This window comes from Embiotoca jacksoni, unplaced genomic scaffold, assembly GCF_022577435.1.
Source record: "Embiotoca jacksoni isolate LCO1_2020_lvr unplaced genomic scaffold, fEmbJac1.0.p SCAF_56, whole genome shotgun sequence".
In the NCBI taxonomy this organism is placed as follows: domain Eukaryota; kingdom Metazoa; phylum Chordata; class Actinopteri; family Embiotocidae; genus Embiotoca; species Embiotoca jacksoni.
The window spans coordinates 1,343,279-1,366,603 of NW_027185410.1; the positions used below are offsets into that span (position 1 = coordinate 1,343,279).

Sequence of the window (23,325 nt, forward strand, 5' to 3'; positions counted from 1 at the left end):
AAGAAAAACTAGGAGTAAGGAAATTGGACCAGTAATTCCAATAATGGAATATTCTTTGCATTTAACGCCTCTAACATATTGTAGGAATCCTAATCAAATCAATACTCAACCTGGAGAAATACATATCATCAAAATTAAATAGCTTTTTATACCTGTTTTGTAAAGAAAACCTGCATACATCAGCAGAGACATGGAGCATACAAGTCAGATACTAAAACAAACACACACACACACACACACGCACACACACACACACACTCACCCATTCCCTTGGTGTGGTTGAAGTCTCCTCTCACTATTTTACAGGAGCGTCCATCTCCATTACAAACACCACAGCGGTCCTCCTTGGCTAAAGAGCCAATGATGCCGTCGCAGCCAATTTTCTGCCCACAACAAAACAATAAAGAAACAACAGTAAAATGAGCAACTGGTGAGTCACATCAGCCGTGCACACTGACATTATGTGTGTGTTTGTATAATTGGTTACTATGGGCATCTGTTTTAAGACATATGTACATGTCTACATGTGTACATGTGTAATTTACTTAAAAGAAAAAATGCTTTATGCTGAATAAAAACTTGTCCTATTGTCATATGTAGTTCAGCTGACCATCAGAAGGTGGTGTTAAAACTTAAGGATGCACCAGCTTTTAGTTTGCTGATTCTGTGCAGATGTTGACCTACATCTGCAAATATAAAAGAGTGGAAGAAATGACTGGCCGATACATTCAGCCATCAAGAAGTCCGTTTTTCTGATAGCGGTTATCGATAAATAAGCGATAAGTTTATTTATAAAAAGTGCAGCTGAGGAGATGTTCAGCTGGCGGTTGGAATTTCTGATAACTGAAGCCATTCATTTACTTTTGTATTAACTATCAGTAATCTGTTCCTTTTCAAGATCACACAGATCACCAGTCGCTATCAGAGTCAATGAAAGAAAGTTGATGTGATGCAATTGCACAGCAGAAGTCTCTGGTTCAGCAATGAGATGAGGAGAAGAAGCAGCAAGCTGGTATCCAACTCCAGTTCTGTAAGTGTGTAACCCACAAAGTAAAAAAAAACAATAAGCCAAACACAGTTACTGTTGAATTATGTGTGGGAATTCAAGAGTTACTGCAAAGCCCAGCACAGATTCATCATGTACAGAACATCTAAGTGTCCCCGAGACTAAGACACATCATAGATAGGTTTAAAGAGAAAGAGGAAGTTTATAAAAGAGATATAAAAGTAGATGCAAAAGTGCAGCAACAGCAGCTGCTGCTGAAGAAGCATTACAATCATTACTATTACAACCATCTAAATAGGCATTTACTTATTCAGCTACATTACCCAGAGAAGTTATTGCAATATTTCTTTGACTTCAACTGACTTACTGAAAGTCAAGTTACAGTAAAAGAGCGTACCCAAATGTTAGCTGCTGGCTTAATAGACTTTAACGATCATCTTGGAGTAGTTCGCTTTTGGAAGAACCAAATAAAATAACCACAATCCTGTTCTGATTGAGCTCTAAGAACATTTTTAAGACATCCACTGGTGATAGTTTTACGTAGGTCCAAAAGTGAGCCAAACCGGGTCAGATGTTTTGAGTGGGGGAGCAGCATGCCACGAGCAAAGCAGTGGCCAGAGGACAGTGTACAAACAAATACTGGCTCTCAAGCTGACCATTATGGGGCAATTCCTTACGTAAGGACTGAAGAAGTACAACAAAAAGGTCTGATCCCACAAAAAGAAAATACCGACCTATTATTGGTGCACTAAATCAGCAACTGGTTCTGACTCGAGAACCTTCGGCCAGAAAGATGCAGCGACACATGAAGAACAAGAGAAAGTAATGCATGATGCACACGTTGCTTAATGAGAGGGGCCATATGGGGCGTCTGTGCAGCTCCATCAGACTTCCAGGGTCCTTCCCAGCCAGACAGTCTATTTTCATAGCTTCACTGAATATATTCCTCCCTGCTTTTCCTGTCTGCTTCCCCACTCTCTTTTCTCTGTCTTTTCTTCTTTCTTTTTTCTCTTTCCTTGCCAGTGTTTTCATAGCATGCCTTAGTCTCACATGGCAGGCTCAGAAAAACATCCATGCCGCGTCCTCCTCCCCCTGAAGTCTCAGTATCTGCCGCCTTCTCTTTGTCAGCTCAGTCTCAGTAAAATAACTTAATACAAATTATACAAACATGAAATGAGGACATTTCTATGATCAAGGAGGGTGATCAGTTTATTTCCCTGGATGGAGATGATTTCTTGGTTATATATCATATGGGTTTGTACGATGGGCATTTAATTGACTCTTCATATATACTGTATGTACCTGTATAACAAAAAGTTCAGACAGACAAAGTTCCATTTGGTATTAAAGAGAAAATGTTTAGTAAACTTGGACTGACCCGACTGTCCCTCGGGCAATAATGCATTGAAGACAACACATTCAGACATGCAGTGCATGTTAAAGGGAAACTTTGGTATTTTTTTCAACCTGGTCCCTATTTCCCCATAATTTTGAGTCTAGGAGATGGAATACTTTTGGTCCCCGTCGATGTAAGTCCCTTAAAAGTGTTTGTTTGTGTCACTAATAGGCTCGAGATTCTTAATAAAACTGCCTGACAGCTTTATAGAAAGAATGTCTAACACTAAACAGAACCTTTCAATTCATAACTTTACACATTTCGTTTTGTATGTTTATTTTTGCAAACTTTTGGCCAGAGTTCAGATTTTTAATTTCCTGCTGCTACAGTTAACTTTCAGATTCATTGTTCATACATGTTTTTTCTGAATGACATTTTTTTTCCAGACACAAAACTTTCTGTTACTTTACTGCAATGTCCTGAGAGTTTTTTTTTTTTTTTTTAATTACGGCAATGATGTTAGGTCATGCCAATAAAGTCAATTAAATTGAGAATACATGTGAAAAGCACGCATTAATGTAATGTGTGCTTCAGCTCTACTCAGTCTTGGTGTAAGTAAGTATTTTGTGAGCACATGTGCGTCATAATTGCATCCATATTTGACTTTCTGGAGGAGTCTCTCTCACTCTCCCTCTCTCACACACTCGTTCTCTTTCCCCTGCCTCAGCCAGAAGGAAGGGGAATTCCTCCCAACTATACCAGCATCAAACATTCGCAAATAAACACAAAAGACTGACTGTTGTCGGGACATCGTATCCAAATAAACTCCTCAACCCTCTCTGGGGGAGCAGTGCCGTGGATCCACTCCACCGCTGGTCACACAGACTGCATGAGGTACGTTTATTTATCCCCGCAGAGAAATCCTCCTTCACAGTTCTGCACTGGGATACATGACGGGACTTTTATCTATGAAGGCGATTCTCTGATCACCAGGTTGGTTCGTAAACTGAGCGCTGCAATCTGGCTCCACTACAACGACTACTGATTCAATGGAACATCATTTCCTGTTATCGTTGTCCCTTTACAATATAAATAGTTACCTTGAAACTACTTTCCTTGCAATTTTTTAGATGTATGATACCTCCTCGTATAAAAAGTAATGTTCAATAAGAGTTAGTGTGCAAATAATATGACAGATTTCTGCACCTACTGTATGTTAATACATTTTTCTGATATCTGATGTCACTGTAAAAGCAAGTCCTCTAAACCGAACAGGAAAAAATACTGCTAGTGCCTTTCAAAATAAGTGAATGGACATTTAGCAGAACAACATTGTTTTGTCCTTTTTTTCTTTCCACAAAACAGGACCTATATTTGCATTTTTTGATTTCCACTTCAGCCCTGTTCCCCCCTGCTGCTAACATGTGTCCGGGGTGATCCGATCACAGGTCGACGGCTCCGAGTTCAGGTGTGACGCATCACATCGGACAACATTTGGAGGGAGTCTGGGACGCACATGGCCACATTCTTTCAGTAGAGCGAATGCAAATGCATCCAGGGCCACACCGAAGGACCACCCTCTCCACGGACGTCCTCAGCATAAACAGAAATATCCAATAGAAAAAATACCCTGCGTGATCCTGCGGAGTGCAGCAACTGTACAGAAAGTACGGGAGATTTGAAAAAAACTATCTGTCTACCTGGTGTTTGTTTAACCAAAACCCCTCCAGGTTCTTTTTTTTTTAATTCTTTTTAGTTTACCTCGTCTAATTTCTGACACACATCAGAGCCACAACGGTGGAAGAGCCCCCGCCTGCTTCCACCGTTTATTTATCCATCACAGTACAGAGCCCGACCCTCCCAAACCCGCTTGAATAATTAAATAATCTGAACCTGAACCGATGTGATCGGGTCACGCCTGAAGAATAACTGACAGTAATAAGTTACAGATGTGAATAAGTCTTAAGTACTCTTACTGACAGCATATTAAAATGAGCATGGAGGTCTCATTCAATTGCGTTTATCTAAATACAAAGAGGAGACGTGAGGTCCAGTCACAAGTGGTCACTGGAGACAGATGTGGGGACGCGTGTTGAAGCCAGGTGTTGCGTGTGACCGTCTCCTGATTGGAGGAGAAAGCCGGCCAGTCGTAGACGCCTGCTGCTGCTGAGGGAAGCTGGGTGAGGAGGTTGTACTGTTTTAAAACAAAGAGGCATGTTTGACCTGAGCGATGCACACTGGTTGTACAGCGCACATCGATGACCTCATGTGGGCGGGTGGTTTATTTTCAGCGTCATTCAGCAACAATTCAATAATAACCTTTCAGCATTTTGTTATTCAAAGTAGTCTGAGGCAGCAGAAGACTTCTCCAACTCCTCTGAGCTGCGTTTTCAGGCTTCAGAAAGTCGAGCCGACGACGAAGACTTCAGACCAGTCAAGGATCATTTCAGAGAAATTGGCTCTTCTATAAATGCAAATGTAGGAGCACAAAAACAAATAAACAGATGACGACCAACACAATGCACCAATTTGTTGTTTGGCAACCATCAGTAAAACTCCAAGAAGAGGAAGGAAAATGCGGAGGACTGACGATGACAAAGACAACGGAAGGGGAAACACTAAATCTGTGTTGTGGAATATTACAAATTGCTCGATCGCAATTTCAATATTTGTTTGTTTATGCTACTTCTATTTACCTCCTGCCATGGGTGGGAAATTCAACAAAATCACCTGCCACTCGACAAAATCAAATGAATTTAGAGGGCGGTGGGTGACAATTTCCTGCCCTGAGGTAGAAAGTTCATACAAACCTGCTGTCGGCTGACAATTTACGGCAACACAATCTCCTTCTCCAAAAATCCATGTGTTGCTTCCGATTTAGCAACTAACGCACTGAAAATGGGGAGTTTTGGATCAATGAAGGAGGCCTGATTGATGCTTTTCAGTCTTTTGCAGAGTTTTTGCCTTTTTTAATGCCAAGGCTCATCCACCTCAACAAGTTTCCCCTCCGACACTACTTCACAGAAACACCATGGCTGCATCGCCACAAGAAATACAAAAAATGATTTTAGTTTTTTTTAACCAATATAAGAATGACATGTGGGTGCAGCCGGATCATTCTTCAACGCTGGCACATATGGATGACAGTTAGATTGCTGAGATCTTATTCTTGACAGAAATGTCAGACCTTCTCAGCTGCGGCGTCGGCGAGTTATCGACTTTTTATCAGCGTGTCATTCTATGTGAAACTGTAATACGTCAAGTGAAAATCACCTCGCTGTTTAAATATAGTTGGGGAAGGTTTTTGTAACATCAGTTGTAATTGTTTATTAATTTATTGTTTTAGAAGAGACCAATACAAGTTGTGTGCTGAATGTTCCTTTGCAGATATCAGACAGATTCTCTGACCAGAACATCAGCACCTACAAAACATAGGATGTCTACTTATCCATGATAACTGCAGCTTAACATCCTCATCTGTATTTATGATGTACAACTAGAATTAAGAATTTGACTCTATTCATGACAAATGTTTCTTTAACACAAAAACACAAGCACAGATACAAATCTGGGGCTAGTTGGTATCAGAAACAAAACAGAGCGAAGATTGAGTGCTCGGACTTCTTCATTGTGTTCTAAATTTGTCATTTGGATTTTTTTTTCTTCTGTATTTTCATTGTTTGCCTTCATATATTGCTTTTCCACTGTCCTGTCTATGTCCATATTTTCTAAATGTATCTAGAAGAGCTCTGCAATCATGGAGAAGAGTTTCGACAAGTTCAGTTAGGAGGTGAAACTGTGTCCAGAAACCCAACCGCAGACGCACTATCTACTTCTTTTCTTATGAGACATAAATTACATTTCATTGTTTTGTTTTTTTACTGATATCATCCTATAACATAAACTGACTGAGGCACAAAAGCCTTGTTGTACTTAAAAGATATAAGAGCAAGCCAATTATGTTTTTGAAATATGCTATTTTTATATTCACTTTGTATTTGTTCTGGCGTCTGTTTGACCCCTCCGGCTGCAGGTGGAAGGATGAGATGAACATCTGCAGCCCCGTGTGTCGGCTGTCCTATTTGCTGTGTAGCATTTTATATCACAGCTCTGATGGTGTGTGCATGTGTACCTGACACCTCCCATTAACACACAGGTCGCTTTCATACGGTCCACAGGGAGTCCCATCCATCACTCTGTCAGACATCAGGACGGGAACATCTCGACCCACCGGGCTGCAGAACAACACACACGGCTTCTCTGCTCATAAACACACATAAAGACGCACACACACACACAGACGCACACAGACACACACACACACACACAGAGGGACACAAAATCAATTTGTTGGTATAATGGAAAGCCACAAAAATAAACATACATGTTAAAATGTAATGTTGTTTGTTAATAATATCAAGATAAATTATAAAAGCAAAAATTACAACCAATAAAAACAGATACAGACACAAAGATATAAATTCTGATTCATAAATACTGAGAGTAGTGATCTGGTATAGTTGGGTAACAAGATAAGTATTTTCTATAAAACTATTAAATGACATAAATCTCTTAAAAAACATAAAAAGAAGCCAAAAAACAAAGAAAACACTACAAAATCAGACAAGCTATAAAATCCAGCAGCACAGTAATAATACTGTCTGTCTGTCCGTCCGTCTCTCTCCGTCTCTGTCTCTGAAGGACATCACTTCAGTAAAGGTATGTGTGTCTGTGTGCGTCTCACCATCATTAATAATAGCAGTCAGCATGGTTCCCTTCTTCTTGCTGGCGTGTCGGTCGTAGGACAAACACTGCAGGTCTCTGAAGCTCGGCGCCCCCTTGGGACATGGAAGACCTTCACATGCCTTGTGCTCCACGCTGGTCTTTGGGCAGTGGCGACCACCTGGACCAGGCCTACACACACACACACACACACACACACACACACACACACACACACACACACACACACACACACACACACACACTTAAACATTTCACCACTAACCAGATATTCTGAATAAATCAGTTTGTTTTGTTTTAAGTGCATTTCCTTACTGGGGTCACCTGTTACTTGGCTGCATGCACTAATATCATAGATATCATATAAACAAATGTAACATCAAAAACAACATGTTATTTAATATATCTAGATTTTAATCATATAAAATACGAGAGTTGATCAAAGTTCCAACACTGCTCCTGTAGACGTGCTCGGAGCAAAGGGAAGCTTTAACTTTTATATTATTATAATATATATAATATAATATTAAAGACCTTTTTAATGTGGGTGCTTTATTCTCAAAAGCAAAACAGGAAAAAAGCACGCTGGGAAATACTAATTAGTTTGTGATATGCCATGTGTGGGCATTTGGGGCGATGGGAGGGGCCAAAGAAAAATATCTGCTCTGGAGTAAATCTCAATTGTGTAGTTGGGGAAAAAAAAAAAAAAAAAAAAGTCAGCTAAAGAAACATGAGGCATCTCCTCCTGGGTGGAAAACAGCATGTTGCATGTTTGGAACAGTTTGCTGTATGAAACACATGAAGACAGATTGAAGGAGCAACCTCGGGATTAAAGATTGAAGTCACGCCGGGATGATCGGATCACCAGTGGACAGCTAAAAGTCCAGATTTGCACATACTCCGGCCGCGGTGATATCGTTCTGCCGTGCATAAAAATAGCCTCATCGTTGCAGTCACCCAACTAAAGTAGCTACTGTTACTTAGAATTATAAAAAACACTTAGTCTGTAGTCTCATTTGACAAAAACGATAAACTTCAATGGTTGCAATAATGCCACGACTGCAAAATGTCCCATCTTTGCTTGGCGTTGCCAAGTTGATGAATGATGATGAGTAATAATGTTATGGTCCTCTGTTAGATAGATACGCAAGTGCACACACAAAAACACACACACAGACACATAACACCCCCCGACAGGTGACATACGGAGGGTTGTCACATTTCCTCTGCCTGAACTGGACTCCGGTACCGCAGGTCCTGCTGCACATGCTCCACTGGCTCCATGGACTCCAGTCACCGTCCACATGCTGAGGGATGGGAGTTTTACTGACACACTCGCCCGCCCTGCACCACTGACACACACACATACAATTTGTAAACATTTCAAATACAAATTACACTCATTATTCAGTTCAAAATCTGAGTATGTGAATAAAAGCTGGTTGTGTGAGTGACCCAGCTCTACCTTGTCTGCTCCACACTCGGTTCCGTCCAGAGGAGGATCCAGTTTGGTCTTGCAGGATGCATCTCCCTCGACTAAACACCACAGTCCAGCACACATGAGATGCTGATACACCCACACACACAAACAGAGGACACCACATATAATCACATCAATACTGCTCGTAAGGTGGCAAAAAATAGCATTACAATCATTCATCACCAAATAACTCCTCCAATACAACGGTGTCTTTTCATACTGAAAAAAAAATTGATGTAATGTCTTCTGTTTTGTCCTTTTAATCTGTAAATTAAACTCAAAACTACTTGTTTCACATCAAAGGCCTATCAGGAAAGTGAAGGATTCTGCTGAGTGAATCAATCTGTGCAACAACACTATGAAAACATTATTTACTTATTAAACAAAGGAAAATTTGAATTTAAAACCTGCCTCTACTACAATCCTATTGAAAATAAAAGTCATCTTTTTTCTAAAGTAAAAAAATTAAAATGTCAAGTTTTGAAAGGTTTAAACCGGAGGCACCAGGCTAAATGTACCGGCCTGCAGGGAGGCAACCGCAACGCTCAGACACACTTCTGTTAGGTCGAAAGATTACTTCTGTGTTTCCCAATGAAATGACAGGCTTGAAGCTTCGAATGCTTGTGTTTCCTTTGCTGAGGCTATGTGTTAGGCCACTACCAGGTGTATCCACACTGCAGCAACATACTTAATATTAGGCTTCAGTCACAAAGGTCTTATTACTGGAATCTCAAGCAGTTTTACAACAAAAACTGAGGACGACACAGAATGCAAATATGAACCCATCGCCTCGAGCCCTTCTGCCCAAACTAGCATAATACAGAAGTAATACATACAATAACAATTTATAATAACATGCGTGCTACATGCTGCACAACAGCCTAAAACAAAATCCCCTGCTAAGCATTACGTGTAGATGTGTATATACACATATGTTTATGTGTATACATTTCCATCCCTATGGGTCCTGAAAGAGCAGATCAAATGAACTGAGATCTTTTTGCTCTGAATAAAAATGTTTGTTAAAAGCCTCCTTTACATACATAAGCATACAACTGTAATTACCTGAGCTTGTGTGCCTCCTATAAAGCTCCTCTCACCCATTCCCAGTCAGCTGTGATGTAATTCATTTAAAGTCACTTGATAAACTATTGCATGCTGTTGGTTGGATAATTGATTTACTCTCTCTGTCTTTTTTTTTTTATCTGGTTTTCTTTTCATCCTGTCTCACGCTTCATATCCTCAAGGTTGAGCTCCTGTCTTTGGTTGAGTGTGCGGATATGAGGCTGTCTGAGTAAAAAAAATCCTAACTCTGAATGAAAATATGACTATGAGGACGATTGGCAAACCAGTAAATTCCAACATAATGATCTAAAGCCCACAGTGACAATCACACAAGAGCTTTTAACGAAGGAAAAGTCCGAATTATTTGAACTGGCCAAATATCTCTGGGCTTTAATCCAAAAGAACACATCTGAAGGACTTTAGAGTGGCAGATAGCGCAACAACACGCCAACAGAAAAATAATCCTCTGTGAATAATTACAGAACACCTTTTCATTGACTTTTGCATCGATGGCCTGGGGGATCAAATATCTATTCAAAACTCATGGTGGATATATCAAATAAAAAATGCATAGTACTGTATAGAATAACATGTAGTATTGGCGGTACTGTACTGAGAGATACACCCAACATTTTGTTACTGTCTTAGAGCCTGTTCACATCAGTATATATTCAAAAACCAAAACCAAATGGAATTTGTGCTATCAGGGGAATCTCTCAAAGATTAAATCTATCCACGCAGAGCTGTCGCATACTTCTGTAGTTTAATGAATACATGCTGTTGACAAATTAAAAAGTGACAAATTACTAATAAATGTAGTGGAAGCCACAAATACATTCTCTTGAGTTTTTTTGTGACAACTTATTGACTAATATTGTCCTCCTTATACGACGGAACACATCTTGACAGTACGGACCAGAGACCAGAGAGAGGAAGGTGGAGCTGCCCGGTGGGTTCTCAGGTTCATGGTGCACTCAAGACCCGTGGGTACAAAGAGTTAATGTTGGAACTCTACTATAATGGATCAGAATGTACTCTATTAATTTAATAGGGAGCTCAATAAACATGAGAAGTCTGTTCTATGACTGACTGTCAGAGGGTGTAAAATGAGTCTTCGTCACAGGTTGGCAGCGCCTACCAGAAACCGTTCAACACCCTGAGCTCTCTGCTGGTAAACTCTAAAGACGGGACCCCCTGGAGGGGAAGACTGTTGGTGGATGGCATCATGACATCATAGGTGACAGCAGTGAGTAGCGCTTCATCACTACATCAGCGAAGCAGCAAGGACCCTGGACAAAAGACTGAATAAACACCAGTAACATGCCAACGCAGTTGTCTGATTTGGTTTTGGTGACTCTGGAAAGTTTTCTGAAGGTAGTTTAATGATGTTTTCTTTCAAATGTATATCGTAAGCATTTTTCCATGCAAGCAAATACGTCCCTACTCTTGTTTTCGTAACTCTACTCTGATTCAAATGGAATCTACATTGATAGTCTGGTTTTAGGGTGGGTTACATATATAAAAAAAAATATGTTATGTTGAAAGCTGAATTATATGTCAAATTTGAATGATGAATGAAGAATGAATTGTGTTGTACCTCCATGTCATTGCAGAACGTAGCGTTGGTACCAAAGAGGATCTGACACTGTTCGTCCACGCTGTAATGCATGCCTGGCAGCTTGGGAGGCAGCCGGATCTGGTACCGACTCCTGGGGTCTGTGTGCAGGAGGCAGGCACTGGCTTTGGATCTGTTTGAAAAAGAATGAAAAATGATTCACAGTGTGTCCTTACCAGTGAATTGTTTTATTTACTTTGTGAAATCTGAATCCATCGACCGCAGAATCATTTGAACAATTTTAGTTGTTACTTTGAGAGCAGATGTAGACGAGCATTGATGGTGACATCAAACAACATACAGCATGAGAATGAAAAGCAAAGACATGGATGTTTGATTTCTCTGTTCATGGTGTACATTTCACGGGTATGAGATGGATTATCTTCTGGCAGAATGCTCCTATTTTATTCTGCAAAAATGCAGTTTATAGATTAAGATAGAGTACAACACTATCTGGGCTGGACTTCATCAAGGTAGACAAGTAGACTTTATCTACATTTACATATACTGTATAATGATGTTCTTATTTATATTACCTACGGTTGTGGATCATTTTTTATTAATAATTCATTTTAGTTAAAAGAATGCTTCCTTCCTCCTGAAAAGTGATGATATTAAAAGCAGTTGTCTGATGTACACCTGCCTGTTTTTGGAAAGTAAAGCAAAGAAAATGAATTTTTTTTAAAAAAGACAAATTATTGCCGATTACCCATTGACCATTCTATAAAGGCCTGGACAGATTTGTTGAGATTAGATTATAAATATTATGACTTTTTTTTACTAACTGTTGTATCTTAATTAGTGTCACATAATTCGTCCATCTCGTGATCTGTCATCAGCCTATTTGAATATAGAAAAGTGGTCACTCTGCTGTTTGGTACCATCGTGTGCATGGTAGCAAACATGGACCAGAGAAAGCAAAGCAGAAAGAAATTATAGATGAGTACGTTGAAGTTAAAGACTATAAGACCATCTCCCAGCAGCTTCTGTTCCTGAGACGACAGTTGCAAATATTATAAAGAAGTTTAAGGCCCACGAGAGTACAGTCAAACCTATTTTAACTATTTCATATATGTTTTTGTCGTTTATCTAAGAAAATTGCGTTGTATTCTATTATGTTGTCATATGTTTGAATCCAACATGTAGCTGACTACAATGTACAATAAGTCCTGTTTGTAGATAGTACAGTTTTATCAAAAGACTAATATAAGATGGAAATACAAATTATGTTTCTTAAATACAGTACTTGAGTAAATGTATTTTTTTACGATGCACCTCTGGATGGTTCAGTGAGCAGTTCGTGTCAAGGAAGGATAGGTAAAACAATAGTACATTAAAACTGGGAGCAGTAACATGCACCTGTCAGGAGTATGTCAAGTAGTATAAATATCTGTCTTAAAATCAATGTACTTTATGTAGATTTAGTTTTAGCCAAGGCTTGCCAAGCCCATCTTATGAGTCCTGTAGTTCTAGTTGTTTATTTAGAATTTGATGCCAGCAACACATCTCAAACAAATTGGGACAGGGTAATATTTACCGCTGTGCTGCATCACCTCTTCTTTTAACAACACTCTGTAAAAGTTTTGAAACTGAGAAGACCAGTTTCTGGAGTTTTGTAAGTACAATGTTGTCCCATGCTTGCCTGATAAATGATTTCAGCTGTTCCAGGATCTCCTTTGTTATATTTTTTGTTTCATTATACGTCACATGTTGTCAATGTTTGACAGGTCTGGACTGCAGGAGGCCAGTTTATCAGCGGACTCTTCTACTACGGAGCCATGCTGTTGGAATATGTGCAGAATGTGGTTGGACGTTGTTCTGCTGAAATAAACAAGACCTTCCCTGAAAGAGACGTTGTCTGGATGGCAGCATATGTTGCTCCAAAACCTGAATATATCATTCAGCATTAATGCTTCCTTCCAGATGTTCAAGCTACCCATGCCATGTGCACTAATGCATCCCTGTACCATCACAGATGCTGGCTTTAGAACTGAGCTGATAACAAGCTGGATGGTCCCTCTCCTCTTTAACCTAGAGGATGCAGTGTCCATGATTTCCAAACAGAATCTCAGATTGTGATCCATCAGACCTCAGGACAGTTTTCCACTTCACCTCAGTCCATCTTCAATGATCTCAGGTCCAGAGAAGTTGTTGCTGTTTCTGGATCATGTTTCTATCTGGTTTCTTCTTTACATGGTAGAGTTTTAACCTGCATTTGTGGATGGAGCGATGAACTTTGTTCACAGATGATGGTTTTCAGGTGTTTCTTTACCCAAACTATGATTTCCACTACAGAATTATGTCCATTTTTAATTCAGTGAGGATCACAACCATCATATATTGGTTCTGGGCCTTGTCCCTTGCGTACAGATTCTATTCAACTGAAAAGAAGGGTCAGGAATTTGGAGAGAATTTGTATCCAAAGGGATTCTAAGGGTTAAATAGAAAACAAATAACTCCACTGAAACAAAGGCTAGGTGATCAGAAAACTGCAACCCCAACAGCAGCAGAAATGAAGCACAACAAATGCTCCATCCATTTTAGTCATAGTAGTTCCAGGTTTTCAGCTTGTCAATGAACCGTTAAAAATACCAGGGACCAGTGGAAGGAGATCATTTTTAACACTTTGAAGTTCCATAAACAACCTTGAAGGAAAGTGGGAATTCTTGTGATTTGACATTATTTATCAGAACAAAATCTCAAGACCCATTTGCAAATGCTGAGCAAACACGGTACTTCCGCACATCAGTGCTCACAACAGAAATGGAAAGCAGAGATTGACAATGAAGTAATGTTCATCTTCCAATGGAAGGGTACAAAAAACTTCAAGATTGATCTCGGGTGCATCTAGCTGCTTCTCACCTGAGAAAGTTCTCCAGATCGTCACGGCTGCAGGAGGACCAGGACAGGTCGCTGGGGTTTCGTCCCTTCACCCATTCACCAGACATAATATGGGAGTGGCCAGTGCAGGTGGCGTGGTCATCATCATGGCTCATTCCCATGCTGAGGACGAGACATGAACACATAGACACGGTGTCAAAGAGCAGTAGAAGTAGAGATGGTTGTCCTCCACCCATCTACACAGTCCTGATGTTTGTACATCAGAACAGATACCCAAGTAGTTTTCCATTGAGTGACATTTTATTTATATATTTTTCTTGAGGGAACTTCGATCCTTCAATGTGTGCAGCAAGATGTTGGAGATGTTCTACCAGTCTGTTGTGGCCAGTGCATTGTACTTCGCTGTGGTCTGCTGGGGGAGTAGCATTGGAGCCGGTGACACCAACAGACTTAACAAACTGGTTAAGAAGGCCGGCTCCATCATCAGCTACAAACTGGACAGCCTGGAAAAGGTGGTGGAGAGGAGGACGCTGAACAAACTATTATCCATATTGGATAACCCTGACCACCCTCTCCACCACCTGCTGCAGGGACAGCGGAGCACGTTCTCTAAAAGATTCCTCCAGCTCCGCTGTCACAAGGACAGATAGAGGAGATCATTCCTGCCCACTGCAATAAGACTGTACAATAACTCACCTCTGGCAAAATCCATCACACAACAATAACACTGTTGACTGTTTCTTGGTTGTTTGTATATAATATATATAGATATATACTGTACTGTATATACTGTGCATTTTATATTTTATATTTTTTTACTGTTATTTTATTGCTTTTCTATTGTTCTATTATTATCTTAATGCTTCTGTATGCTGTTGTAGCGAAAAAAAAAAATTCCCCTCTGGGATTAATAAAGTAACTACCTAACCTAACCTAATATATAAATATATACAGCTCTGGAAAAAAATTAGGAGACCACTTCAAAATTATCAGTTTCTCTGGTTTTACTATTTATTGGTATGTGTTTGAATAAAATTAAAATGTTTGTTTTATTCTATAAACTACTGACAACATTTCTCCCAAATTTCAAATAAAAATATTGTCATTTAGAGCAACCTGACGCTCACTGTATCCCTCTGCCAGAAAACCAGAATTGAACCCGTCTTTCCCTCACTCAAAATTTTTCTTTTGAACTCTTTTGGTCAATAGTCACTTATTTTATTCCAATTACTTTTGAGGTTCTACTAGCACTGTTTCTGCCATCTAGCTGATTCTATTGCAAGAGGATCATGATGACCACAGCACTGGTTTTTATACTTTTCTTCATTAAACAAGATTTGGTTCAGGTGATCAACTAATCAGTACCTCATTAAGTAGAATCAGGTGTGCTTGTATTGGAATTCAACAGACACTAGAATGGAAATGCTGCCGTACACGTAGAGATGCTGATTTAACAAAAATTTAGAGTGGTCTCTTCATTTTTTTCCAGAGCTGTGTGTATATATGTATATATATATAAAATATTAATTATTTAGCACTAATGCTTCCTTCCAGATGTGCAAGTTACCCATGCCATGTGCACTAATGCATCCCTGTACTCACAGCTGGCTTTTTGAGTAAGTGTTAATAACAAGCTGGATGGTCCCTCTCCTCTTTAACCTGGAGGATGCAGCGTCCATGATTTCCAAACAGAATCTCAGATTGTGATCCATCAGACCTCAGGACAGTTTTCCACTTCACCTCAGTCCATCTTCAATGATCTCGGTCCAGAGAAGGCGGCGGTGTTTCTGGATCATGTTTCTATCTGGTTTCTTCTTTGGAGAGTTTTAACCTGCATTTGTGGACGCAGCAATGAACTGTGTTCACAGACATCCATCCATCCATTATCTATACCCGCTTTATCCTGAACAGGATCACGGGGGGGGCTCGAGCCTATTCCAGCTCACATTGTTTGAAGGCAGGGTACACCCTGTACAGATCGCCAGTCCATCACACAGTTCACAGACAATGTTTTTCTAAAGTGTCCCTGATCCCATGCAGTGATTTCCACTCCAGAATAGTGTGTTTTTAATGCAGTGCTGCCTGACAGCCGAAGATCACCACCATCCAATATTGGTTTCCAGCCTTGTCCTTTGTGTTCAGAGATTTCTCCAGATTCTGTGAATCTTTTAATGATATTATGAACCGTAGACGATGAAATCCACTAATTCTTTGTCGTTTTACGTTGAGGAACATTATTTTTAGATTGTTTCACTATTTTCCAACACAGTCTTTCACAGAGTGGTGAACCTCTCCCCATCTTTACTGCTGAGAGACTCCGCCTCTCTGAAATCATATTTTTATACCCAATCATGTTACTGATCTGTTGCCAGGTAACAATTAGTTGTGAGATGTTCCACCAGGTGTTTCTTTAGACAATACACAGCTTTTCCAGTCTTTTGTTAATCCTGTCCTAACTTTTTTGAGATGTCTAAAATTAAAAAAATTAAAAAACATTTTTTTTCATAAAACAATAAGACGTTTCAAGATTTGGTCTATTTTGGTCTATTTGGTCTATTTCCAATTAAATACAGGATTTAGTGCTTTGCAAGTCCTTGCATTCTGTTTTTATTTACATTTTACACAGCGTCCCAACTTCTTGGGAAACGGGGTTGTAAATTGTACACGAACTGGATCAAATCTAAACAACGTAACAAAAACACAAGCCTCGGTTCAGACCTCTAGTCCAGACATTCGGCTTGAAAACGCCCAACATTATTCTTCCTCATGCTTACCCTGACACTTGTTTCCCTGTGTCGAGGGTCTCAGCCTTCTCAGTCTCGTCTGCCTCATCTCCTGCATTCTATAGTCAACTCTGCCAGTCTCACTCCACCAGTTTTCTCTCACGCCGACCATTTGCCAGCTCTCACTGCAGTTTCACTCCACCAGAGTTCTTCACACCCGCCTCCCGCCTTCGGTCTCCCGTCTCCAGCCACTCACTCTGCCAGCCCGGCCAGCTTCCACTCATCATCCCTCGCCAGCATCCCCATAAATTCCCTGTTCACCTTTGATCCTGTGGGTTTTGTGTGCTGCTTTTGGGTCCTCTCTCTTTGCTAAACACAACAGTGCTGAGTCATGACTTATGACATGACCGTGCGCTCGTTATGTCCAAACAGCATGTCCAAATGGTTACTGAATACATGCTGTGTGCAATTCTCTATGGACTGTTTTTTACGCTTTCACATTCTTTCTGAAGCAACGAGATGTGTTTTATGATCAAAAAAGAAATGTATACAACATGGGACTGTTTCAGAGAGGATCAAATGTTTGCTTCTGAAAATATGATGAAACAGTCAACAATCTCGATGGGATATGTACACGTGACTGCAAGCTTTTACATCATGTGCTTCATTTGTACTTATTCTGTACATTTGAATTCTGTGTGAAAGCAGCAAGTGATGCGAAGTGTACTGTACTGTGAGAAAACAATAAAGATAATTGTAAAAAAAAAAAAAATCATAATTTTAATTTCACAATTTGTGGCAAAACAACAGAAACAAGATGGAAGCACACAGTTTGCAGTGAATCCCCTTCAATCAGCAGCCCATCCTACAGTTACACACCTGAAAGGTACTGTGACAGAGTGGAAGAGGCAGAGGAAGGATCTCTGTGTACATCCAATTCACGTCTGCGTGAGAGACACAATAGAGATGAACAGAGGAAGGAGCCTGTGCTGAAACAGGGAGGACTTCATTTAAGCGAAGTTACCATGTGTGTGTACGTTTCCATCCAAAGCTCTGACCTACATTTGCAAATTAAAAACAACAATCTAGTCTGAACTCCAGGCACAGACTCAGAAACTAATAAATTACAAGTGCAGACTCTTTTTCCTGAGAATCCGTTTCAGGATTCATATTTGGCTTCTTTCACTGAAAAGAATAGTGAAGTGCTTTCAAAGCGGAGGGGATCGATTTGAGAGCTGTCCAACTGTATATCCTAACTAATAATCAGCAAATGTGGCGAGGAATGTAACCAAATACAGATCCAGCAGCGATCGTGCCAATATTCACAACCATGCCAATAATTCATACCTCATTCCTGAACGTCAGACTAACAGCAATCAGTCCTGCTTTGGTTTTCAGCACATAGTGTGACGATCTTGGTCTATCCTTGTCCCCTTTTCCGGTTTTCTATTGCTGTCACTCCCTCTATCTATCTGTGAGTCTCTTTCTCTCCTTGTCAGTCCCTGTGTCACTTCCTGTGTCCAACAGAGATCCTCAGTTCTGTGTCTCATCTGTTCTGTGTTCCAGATGAGTACTTCCCTCAGTACACTAACAAACTGCTCTTCCATGTCAGGACTCAAATCACACACTGCTGTTCTGCACTGACAGGAAATGACCTCATCATGTGAACACATCAGCCTCCAAAATATCTGCAGCTTTAATTATTGTACCCAGAAATCAACATGTTTTTGTTTAACACACTCAATAAACACACTGATTATTCTGTCCAGCAGCAGCAGTGGAAAAGAAACACTTTGTGTTCAGGAACAGCTGCAGCTTCCTCAGGCGCTTTTAATTTGAAAATGCTTTACGTCGGTGGCCCCGCCCTCTTCCTCTACAGAGCCAAGATGGCGACCGTTTAGGGTGGAAAGTGTTCAGCTTTTCACACTTCTTGTTTTGGAGTGTTCTGAGTGCTTCATCCTGGTACTTGTAGTGTTCTGATGAGCAAAGTCTCTCTCCTTGCCTTTCACTTCCTTCCTGCCACACCCACCTCACCTATTCTCATATTTCCAATCAGGCCCAGCTGCTGTCCCTTGATGATCACCTATATACACACCTCCCTTCAGTCTCTCCCAGATGCCGGATTATTAAATCAGTAAGTCAAAATAATCACCACATCAAGGTGATACCATGATGACTGTTTTTCCTCGTGTTTTGGACTCTGCCTTTCCCCTCATGTTTGATTTGCCCCATATGTCCTGGACATTATTGTAACATTTATATACAAGTCCTTTTATTTGTCTTAAATCCTTGCGCCTGAGTCTCATAAATATACTGTCCTAATACTAAGTTAATTCTTCTTCTACATTCAAAACCTAAACAACCAATGACATTTATCTGATTATGGGGGCTGCCACGGGAGCAATATTTAAAGGGGATAGTAGATAATACTGTAACAATGGTAACAAATATGTATCAGTGTGAGGGATTTCGCTGACACATCAGAAAGTAAAAATGATTTAAAGCTGAGGATGTTGTATATTTCATTGATTTCTTATGTAAAAGTGAGTGCACCATGGCAACCACACAGTACTTATATGCTGCCACCGGAAAGTATTCACAGCACTTCACTTTTTCCACATTTTGTTGTTACAGCTTTATTCCAAAATGGATTAAATTAATTTTTTTCCCTCAAAATTCTACACACAATACTCCATAATGATAACATGAAAAATGTTTTTTTGAAATTTTTACAAATCTATGAAAAATAAAAAATGATAAAATCACATGTACATAAGTATTCACAGCCTTTGCCATGACACTCAAAATTGAGCTCAGGTGCTTCCTGTTTCCACTGATCATCCTTGAGATGTTTCTACAACTTGATTGGAGTCCACCTGGTAAATTCAGTTGATTGGACATGATTTGGAAAGACACACACCGTCTGTATAAGGTCCCACAGTTGACAGTGCATGTCAGAGCACAAACCAAACCATGAAGTCCAAAGAATTGTCTGTAGACCTCCGAGACAGGATTGTATCGAGGCACAGATCTGGGGAAGGGTACAGAAAAATGTCTGCAGCATTGAAGGTCCCAATGAGCACAATGACCTCCATCATCTGTAAATGGAAGAAGTTTGAACCACCAGGACTCTTCCTAGAGTCGGCCGCCCGGCCAAACTGAGCGATCGGGGGAGAAGGGCCTTAGTCAGGGAGGTGACCAAGAACCCGATGGTCACTCTGACAGAGCTCCAACGTTGCTCTGTGAAGAGAGGAGAACCTTCCAGAAGGACAACCATCTCTGCAGCACTCCACCAAGCAGGCCTGTATGGTAGAGTGGCCAGACGGAAGACACTCCTCAGTAAAAGCCACATGACAGCCCACCTGGAGTTTACCAAAAGGCACCTGAAGGACTGTCAGACCATGAGAAACTAAATTCTCTGGTCTGATGAAACAAAGATTGAACTCTTTGGCCTGAATGCCAAGCATCATGTCTGGAGGGAACCAGGCTCATCACCTGGCCAACACCATCTCTACGGTGAAGCATGGTGGTGGCAGCATCATGCTGTGGGGATGTTTTTCAGCGGCAGGAACTGGGAGACTAGTCAGGATGTAGGGAAAGATGAATGCAGCGATGTACAGAGACATCCTTGATGAAAACTTTCTCCAGAGCGCTCTGGACCTCAGACTGGGGCGAAGGCTTCATCTTCCAACAGGACAACGACCCGAAGCACACAGCCAAGATAACAAAGGAATGTCTTCGGGACAACTCTGTGAATGTCTTTGAGAGGCCCAGGCAGAGCCCAGACTCGAACCCGATTAAACATCTCTGGAGAGATCTGAAAATGGCTGAGCACCGACGCTCCTCATCCAACCTGATGGAGCTTGAGAGGTCCTGCAAAGAAGAATGGGAGAAACTGCCCAAGAATAGGTGCCAAGCTTATAGCATCATACTCAAAAAGACTTGAGGCTGTAATTGCTGCCAAAGGTGCTTCAACAAACTATTGAGCAAAGGCTGTGAATACTTAGTGTCAAATTATAGTGTTATATTTTCGTTCTTTATTTTTTAATAGATTTGCAAACATTTTAAACAAACTTTTTTCACTTTGTCATTATGGGATATTGTGTGTAGAATTTTGAGGAAAAAAATGAATTTAATCCATTTTGGAATAAGGCTGTAACATAACAAAATGTGGAAAAAGTGAAGCGCTGCAAATACTTTCCGGATGCACTGTATGTGTGGCAGCATATAAGTACATGAGCAGGGAAAGGTTTCCAGGCACCCACAAACTCAGACTGTCTGCGTCTGTATTTTTTCCTGCAAAAGTACTGCAGAGGTCAGAAATTTGGGGTTCATCAGGACAGTGAAGAAAAGGTTTTGGAGAACACTTCCGTTGGGCATGAACCGTGTGAAGCACTGGGAATGGAGAAGCTATAACCTTCGTGATAAAATATTCCAACTTTGTTCCTTGTTAAATATCAGCACTTCAGTTACACATTTTTTTTTTTAAACATAAAAATGTTTTAAACCTTGAAGTACTTAAAAAAAATGCTGACATTGCATTTTAACAAATGTATTGTTAGCACAGGGTTTTTTTTTTTCTGTGTGTTTCTCTCTCTCTCTGTGTGTGTGTGTGTGTGTGTGTGTGTGTGTGTGTGTGTGTGTGTGTGTGTGTGTGTGTGTACCCCCATCCGTGTACTAAGGGAAGCACACCATGCAATAGTACATATCGCCAAAATCACACATCAGTCCATGACTACTAGACGAAACGATCACCGTTTAATATTAAAAGATTCAACCAGGTTAATGGCTGGACTGTGTATGAAATGCTGGAGGGCTTTTAATCAAAAACGATGGCTTTTGATTTGAAACGGATACATGAAGTTGAAGTTCCATTTGGCAGACCAAGGATGACTTCATCCGTCAGTCACGTGACTTTATAGGTGTTACATTACATGACAGATACGTTATGTTTGTAACCAAAGATTTTGGTATTGTAAACTTCACTTGCATACAATGCTAAATTACTTTTCCAGCTCACGCATTTCTATTTTTAGGTGCAGCTGTGAGTGGAATACTCCCACTGAAGAGCCCTTTGGGCCGGGTTTACTCAGTGTTCACACAATCAAAATCAAGCAACGTGAAGCAGCTTTTAGTTTCTATGCTCTCAACATATGCAACAATTTTCCTGAATACCTGAGGTCATTTATAACCATCAGCTCAATCAAATCAGGGCTTAAAACAATTACTGCCGAGGCCTTCCAGTAAATCAAATATATAACAGTCATTTGAATCTTTTTATGTAATGTGCCAGAACAGCTGGGTGACAGAATGGAGGACGTGTAGACCTAAACAGAAGATGGCTACCTGCCTCTATGTCTGCTTCTGTAAGATTTCTTCTTTGAACCCTATCGGCTATCTTCAGGGTGATTTCTGTCCCTTAACATTTCAGCTCGTATCTTGGTCATTATAGGGGCTAACGCCTCATGCTATATTTAGTTTTTATTTATTTCAGAAGAGTCTGGGCTATCCAAATATTTCCTTATTTTATAATTCTTTTATTTTTTATTTTGGCCTTTATATCAAGGATAAAAAAATTCAACTCGTGAAATTTTTACTTATGAAGTTTTTACATGCATCTCACCAGAAAATATTGTCAGTAGAGATGTCATTTTATAATTGTGTAGAATCTGATGATATATAAACCATGTTTATGGGACAGTGTATGACTCAACAATTAAAAAAATGTATGCTTAGTGCCCGACAGAAAAAAGGGGCCCAAACCAGGGACGAACATTAATACATGTGATATGTGCTACTGACTCAGCTGTCAGGTAGGCCCAGAAATATTGTATTATTGTTTGTGGTTTTTTTTTAATACAACATGACATCCCGTCATGTCAGCTCTGTGTTGGAGACAAGACGGAAGTCGGCAGTGGTTTTTAAAAAACGGGTTAGCTGAAATAGCCTTGTCATACAGAGAAACCACAGGCATCATCAGAAAGGGTAAGTTGTACTGCTTATTGGATACACGTTACATTGTGAAGCGATTGGGACTTCGGGAATTATTCCATCACCATGTGGAGATGGACGCAGCGCTTCATGCAATGTAGCGACGATTAAATTTGATGCAACTTCAAAGTCGATTTTCTCTGCAAAGCTTCGTCACACAGACGAGTCACTGCCATTGGTGGAAAGTGTCATAGGATACGTGCTGCATCTCTCGGGAACGAATACTTGCTGCGAAATTTAACCAAGAAGGAGTCCGAGAAAATCCGAGAAGAATTTGGATGGTTAAAGGTTAGAAAAACCTTCTCTACAATATTGCAAGTTCTATGCAAAGCGCCCTGAGATTACTTGTATTGTGATTTGGGACAATGTAACTAACACTGAATTGAATTTCATTGAAAAATCCAGCAGATGGTACAGTAATCTTCTAGGATTCACGTGTACTTGCTCAAACTTAAGGCAGCAAGCAGTCGCTATGGAGATAGAACCACTACAACTTCTGAGATGTGAGGCTTCAGATAGGCACAA

The 23,325-nt window shown here is 40.3% G+C and overlaps 1 protein-coding gene across 2 annotated transcripts in view; it reads right to left on the reverse strand.

Annotated features, from left to right (window-relative positions):
* The window catches only part of adamts17 (ADAM metallopeptidase with thrombospondin type 1 motif, 17), a 112,122-nt gene that overhangs the window by 36,187 nt on the left and 52,610 nt on the right, over window positions 1-23,325 (reverse strand). For both annotated transcript variants that reach the window (XM_069172905.1, XM_069172904.1), the window contains exons 9-15: window positions 14,108-14,248; window positions 11,228-11,378; window positions 8,551-8,652; window positions 8,292-8,437; window positions 7,087-7,256; window positions 6,475-6,602; window positions 263-383 (exon numbers count right to left, since the gene is read on the reverse strand). In XM_069172905.1, coding sequence (XP_069029006.1) covers window positions 263-383; window positions 6,475-6,602; window positions 7,087-7,256; window positions 8,292-8,437; window positions 8,551-8,652; window positions 11,228-11,378; window positions 14,108-14,248 — 959 coding nt within the window. The remainder of the gene's footprint in view (window positions 1-262; window positions 384-6,474; window positions 6,603-7,086; window positions 7,257-8,291; window positions 8,438-8,550; window positions 8,653-11,227; window positions 11,379-14,107; window positions 14,249-23,325) is intronic.